The 6191-nt window shown below is 46.4% G+C and overlaps 1 protein-coding gene across 1 annotated transcript; it reads right to left on the bottom strand.

Annotated features, from left to right (window-relative positions):
• Positions 1-364: 364 nt before the first annotated feature.
• SLITRK2 (SLIT and NTRK like family member 2) lies at positions 365-6147 on the bottom strand. Its single transcript, XM_064463171.1, has 2 exons — positions 5886-6147; positions 365-5372 (listed from the first exon to the last, which is right to left on the bottom strand). Exon 2 carries the CDS (start codon positions 5327-5329, stop codon positions 2756-2758), a length of 2574 nt encoding a protein of 857 aa, XP_064319241.1. The 5' UTR covers positions 5330-5372; positions 5886-6147; the 3' UTR covers positions 365-2755.
• Positions 6148-6191: the final 44 nt, after the last annotated feature.

Genomic DNA, 6191 nt, shown 5'->3' with positions numbered 1-6191 from the left:
TTTTAAGTTGGTACTGATGATGCAAAAGAAAATCTAGTCACTAAATAAATTCCACTAGGAAAGCTAAGGAAATGTAAAGCAACAGCAACCTCTGTAAAATATGGCTGTGCTACCAAAGCAAACAGTTAAGACAGTCTGAGAGTGTCACAGTAAAAATAAGCAAGATAAAGTTTCTAAAAGAATCAGTTCCCTATCTCTGTTGTTTGCCAACACTAGAAAACAGAAAACATTTTTGTAAGAAAAATTAGCATTTTTGTACGAAAAAAACCTGCAATTGGTTCTGGTTCACTAGAGAATAATAAATAATAATACCCTAGCTGCTACAGACCTACCTGCTACATGGTACTTGTTTTGCGGGCAATACTAAAATCATACCTGGGAAGAGTTAATAACTTTATTTTAAAATAATACTTATACTTTTCTTAGGGTTTCCGCAATAAATGCTTGTAATTACCCAGGGAAAAGAGCCATAATAAGACAATCACTACTGGCAGCTTTCAAACAAGTACCTCACTTAAAGATGGATGCTATTCCGGTCAAACGTTCCAAGCTCAACTAATGTGATACCATTTCACCTCCTTCTTGAAGGGAGACCGTTTTGAAGACTGATTCTTCAGTAGTTCATTACAGCACTCCAGTTTTAAAACTGACCTAATGAACAGCCATAGGTGCTATGGACTCTAAACATAAAGAATTGATGTGTTAGCATATTAATGTACTCAGATGTCACATGAATCATTAGAAGACAGTTTACCGAATGACTCAGATATCTGGCAATACACTCGCAAAGCCCCTTTAGCTCTTAAATATAAAGCAACTTCCTTTTGGCAAAGTCCTGATTAGAACAACATTGATTGTGGTTATTTATAGCTCAAATGCTATTGCTGAAAATTTCTCAAAGTTGTAGATACTGTGTTATTAACTATAGTAAAGCTCTAAAAATCAGTCAGCAGAGGCCACTTCAATCTCCGCATGATAATAAAGGATTATTATGTGCAGTAACCTATTTATGAAAAGGAAACAGTGTGCTTCTTTCAGACTCCATCAATTGCTTTAATAAGGAATTGAAAAGCCTGGCCTACTTTATATGCAGATCACCATCCCAGTTGCATAAGGATTTACAATAGACAAAACAAAACTGTTTTTGTTGTAAATAAGGGCTGTTTGTTTAAATCACACAATAATGTTTGCATCTAAAAATTATTTAGAAGCTAATAAGGCTTAATAAAGTTTGACTGTGTACTTGTTAATAAAAATGGTTTCAATATTCTCCAGGAAGGAAATGTAAATTGAAGGTGATAACGTAAAGCTTGAAGTAAAACAGGCCTGAGTTAATGGGAAAGGAGAAGACATGGCGTGTGTTCACTGACGAGCTTAAGAAAACCAATGTTGAGAATGGAATTCAGTTAACTTAAAACATTTTATAAAATTTAAGGTAATGAACTTAATCTTTTTTCTAGTAGATTAGAATTATTGCAATATTACTCTTGCTTTAGAGACTGAAAACTTGACATATTTCAGACTACTGACAGTTAGTGTGATGCACACACTGATCTCTGCTACCTTGATTTGGAGGACTCCAGAGACCCAGGTTCAAATTTTACCTTTGGCATTGGTTCATTTGCCTGTATGTTAATAAATTTAATGAGGTGTGGGATGACCCCTGCTGGTGTCCCTGCTTATAAAAAAAAAAAAAAAAAAGCATCTGGCAGGAAAAGGACATGTTAATTTCAGTCCAAAAAAGTTACAAATATAAACTCTCCCATAAAATGTATAAAAATACCTAATTTAATGCATAAAATATGAGTAATGTTCTCTTAAGTATGAAACTAATCTTAAACCACTGAACATTACTGTGTTAGAGCTGCAATGCAATGTATTAAGAAGGACATTAATTGTTCGGTTCACTATGATACTGTGTTAAACGTCTTTTATTAATGAGCTGTTACTCCCAGCTGAGGCATTTGATAACCTCTAGTCCATTACTAAACCCTCTCAGTTGATTTCAGTGAATCATTCTAAACAAACCCAGAGGGAAAAATAGCCCAATAATTTACATTTGAGTCTGTAAAGTCCTAGAACTAGATTCATTTAAAGAAGGGCAGCTTTCCTATAAATCAAACCTTCTGATTTAATGCAGCTGACATGTAGATCTATTTTACATTTTTTTTTAATTTCAAAAATACAACACATTAAAATAGGTTCAATTTATCAAAGCTAAGAGCAACAATTAAGTAATAATGTACTTAAAGTGCAAAGGCACTTTAACACAAAAAAGTGACGCCCAGTGGCTATACTTGGTAATTGAAACAGCAGTACTGTATATTATTATTTACAAAAGAAAGTCATAGTCCAGGAAAAAAAGATCTTTGGAGATCTTCTACAGAATACATTTAAGTTTCCACTTTGAAATGAAAAGAAAAAAAATCAAGAGAAAACCCAAAGACCACCTTCCTAATTTCCTTCCAAATCAAAAAGAATGATGCAAGATCTACTACAGAAACATACATTTGCAGTGACAGTTCCTATAGAAGGGTCAAAAGGAGAGAGACAGAGAAATAACTTAAAGGGAACGTTGCAAAAGCAACACCATATCCCTGCTATGCTGCAAGGGTTCCATTTCTCTCTCACTCCCTCTCTAATTTAAAAAGTGGAGATGCTGGGAATGCGACAGATGACATGAGCACTGAGTTCAGACTCAATCAAATATGATGCTGAGCTCATTTAAAAATTTTCCTGTCTCCCACCTCCCCCCTCACAGCTGACTGATTGCAGTTTGTTTTTCCAGAACTTCGAGGTAGTCTGGTTCTGTTTGTAGCTTTCCTTGGAGTAAAGGATGCTCAGGTTTAGAGTGTTCTGCAAAATATTTCCTGGGAGTTCCATATAAAACAGTTTTATTTATCCTGTCCTGGTTTTGGCGTCTTGATTCATATGAAGGGGCAAACTGCCTTTTGGGTAAGGTGCAAAAGTTATAATGAACTAATCCTCCGGTGGGCAGTTCCTTGACCCTTTCTGCAATATTTTGATAAAGAAGCTCTGGTTCCCTTGGCGAGGATTGCTTTTCCAGTAATTCAGCTGCACTGATTGTAAATGCAAGACTGGTGGGGTCTTCCTTTTTGTGGTCAAGATTGCTATAGCTAAACTCATGGAGATTCCTGTAATAGGCAACTGGATCCCCTTCCTTCTGCATGTAGATCGGGTTTTGGCACATCTGTCCAACAGGAGGGGGAATGTAGTTATAAACATGTCCTTCAGTTTTATCGTGGGTCTCAGTGTTGTAAGACCCATACTGGAGCTGAAACGAACTTATGTCTAAGTTGTTTGTGCTGCTGGGCATGCTTTGCACCCCCTTCCGGCGCTTCAGGACAAAGACAAACAGGCCTGCCCCAAAACAGACCGACAAAATAAACACAACCAGTAAGCCTAATATTAAGACAGACAGCGGAACTTCAGTGTGTATTTCTGGGTAGGAGCTGGGTGAGACACCAAGGAGATGGGGTGTATCTGTGTTCTGATTCATGGAGAGGAGAGAAGAATCTGACAAGTTGGGGTTCTCTGGGCAGATGGCTTCTTTGCTCAGGAATTTCAGATGCTCTCCAGAGTGCTTGGTGGGAGACTCGCATATGACTTCGTTGATAACTACGGGGGGATTTGGCTGCTGGTTGTTCTGGTCTGTGACTTGCTCTATCCAGTTCCTCAGCCCCAGGATGTCACATGTGCAGTCCCAAGGGTTCTCCTGGAGGTCTATCTGAATTAGAGCCGACAGCTGGTCCAAGACTCCTCTCACAGGCAGGTGTGAGAAATGGTTGTTTCTAAGGTTGAGTCTGGTGAGGGAAGTGCCGCCGAAGACGTTGTCAGGCAAAGATCTGAGCAGGTTGTTATTGAGAAATAACAGATGAAGATTACTCAGAGCATCAAAGGTGCGTGGCAGGATCTCCTTAATGACATTGTACTCTAGGTAGAGATATTGCAGGCTGTGCAGCCCATTGAACATGGATGGGTAGAGAATCTCAAGGTAGTTGCCATTAAGATAAAGTCTACGTAAACTTGTGAGGTTTGTAAAGGCACCTTCTTGTATCACTGCAATTCTGTTATTTCCTAGATGTAACAAATCCAGAGAGCTGTACTCTACCAGATCGGTTCTATAAATGACTTGCAAATAGTTACTGGTAAGGTAAAGTTTCTTTGGACTGGTAGGCCTAGGGTGGAGATCGGAGATGTTACTTATCTTTTTCTCTTGGCAGTTCACATTTAAGCCGTTGTCTGAGCTCTGCGACGTACAGATGCAGCCAGCTGGGCAGGTGATGGGCACAGGAGACTTTGTCTGGTAAACCATGATAGGTCCAAATATTTGTCTGTCTTTTGACACAGTGACGCGGGGTGTGGGGCGGTTCCTGGTTTTGGGTGGCCGGCTGGCTTTTGGAGCTCTGGTGGGATTGATGGCAGAGTTGGCTGTGGGCGATAGCCTCGAGATGTGTGGGTCTGAGAGGACAGGGTGTTTTTCTCTCTGGTTTGAATCACTGGAACTTTTCCTAGGGCAGAGATCTTGCCTGGTGAGCTGGGTCACATCTTTCCCATGAAGCCTGAAGGGGGTTTCACAGACTATCTCACCCACGAACACAGTGATGGTGTCTAGCCAGGCCTTGAGCGGCAGCAAGTCACAGGTGCAATTCCAAGGGTTTTCCTCCAGCTGGATTTCCATGATGCCTCCAATGTGCTCCAGCACACCAGCAAAAGGCATCATCTTCAGCCGGTTCCCCCGCAGGTCCAGGTGAGTGAGGAGCACGAAGCGGAAGACATTGCTGGGCAGGGACAGCAGGAGATTGTCGTTGAGAATCAGAACCTTGAGCTTGTTTAGCTTGCTGAAGGCCCCTGCCTCAATGGCACTGATGTAATTGTAATCAGCCTGCAGGTACTCCAGACTCTCCAAGCCCAGGAACGTGTCCTCCTTCAGCACTTCCAGCTTGTTGTTATTCAGGTGCAGCCTCTTGAGGGTGCGGAGGCCACTGAAGGCCCCCGTGCGGATCTCCTGCATGTCGTTGTTGCCCAAGTGGAGGGTCACGGCATTGGAGTAGTTGACAAACTCATTGGGGAACAGGCGGGTCAGCGCGTTCCCATTGAGAAACAGCTGGTAGATCTTGGACGGTGGCGGCAGGAGGAGGCTGACCGTTGTAAATCCTTTGTTTTCACAATTAATGTTCAGCACGTTCTCCTTCTCCTCGCAAGGGCAGCGGCTCTTGCTGCAAATGTCTTTGGCAGGTTTGCGACTCTCTGTCTGCGAGATCCCAGCCACTGTTAACAAACTGAGTAACCAAACACCCTTCAGCATCTTTATGCGCCGTCGATCCCCGCTTCAGTACCTACAGTCAAACCTTTTAAGACAGGTAAAGAGAGAAAGAAGAAATCCCCAGTGAAAACGGCCAGGAGCAGAGGCTGCAAGGGGAGGGCAAAGGAGGGTGCCAGGTTGGGGCGGGGGAGCGGGGCGGCGAGGCGGCGACTTGCAAAACTCCTCGGAAATCCCCCCCTCCTCCCCCCCTCCTTTTCCTCTCGGAAAGCGCCCGCGGAGCTGCTGCGGGGGAAGCCCCGTCGGGGAGCCCTCCGACCACCGGGCTCCCCAGCGCTGCCCGCCGCCCGGCCCCGCCGCCCGCCGCGGCAGCCGCCTCCCCCCCGCCTCCGCCTCGGCGGCCGCCGGCAGAGCGGCCCCGTCGGCCCGGGGCAGCCCCCGCTCCCGGCTGCCCGGCGCCCCCTCAGCGACGGCATTTAGAACTGGGGGGGGGGGGGGGGGGCACACGGGACATCGCAAACCCCCCCAGCCCCGCTCCCGGCAGCAGGGCGCCTCCGGACCGCGCTCCCCGCGCCTCCCGCCGCGCTCCTCGGCTCGTTACCTGCTCTCGGGGCGCCCGAGGGGGCCGCAGGGGCCGCCGCCGAGCGCCGCCGCCGCCGCGCCCCGGGAGCCAAGCGCCCGGCGGCGAGAGGCATCGCCCGCCTCACGCCTCAGGAGGAGCCCGGCGAGGCGCCGCCGTCCCGTCCCGTCCCGTCCCGGCCGCGGCTCGGCGGGAAGTTGGGCCGGGCGGGGGACGAGGAGCGGCGGCGGCGCCGCTGCGGGAGCGCGGGCGGCTCTGCGCGGGGCGCGGCGCGGCGCGGGGTTTTTGCCGGCTGCCCCGCGCGGGGCCGCGCTGACGTCACGCCGG

The sequence above is a fragment of the Phalacrocorax carbo genome, chromosome 11 (genome assembly GCF_963921805.1).
Source record: "Phalacrocorax carbo chromosome 11, bPhaCar2.1, whole genome shotgun sequence".
Lineage (NCBI taxonomy): Eukaryota > Metazoa > Chordata > Aves > Suliformes > Phalacrocoracidae > Phalacrocorax > Phalacrocorax carbo.
The sequence above is the reverse complement of the archived record's forward strand: the minus strand, read 5'-3'. Positions and strand labels throughout refer to the sequence as shown.

Coding starts and splice junctions, on each gene's coding strand:
- SLITRK2 (XM_064463171.1), bottom strand. CDS start 5,329: ATGCTGAAGGGTGTTTGGTTACTCAGTTTGTTAACAGTGGCTGGGATC.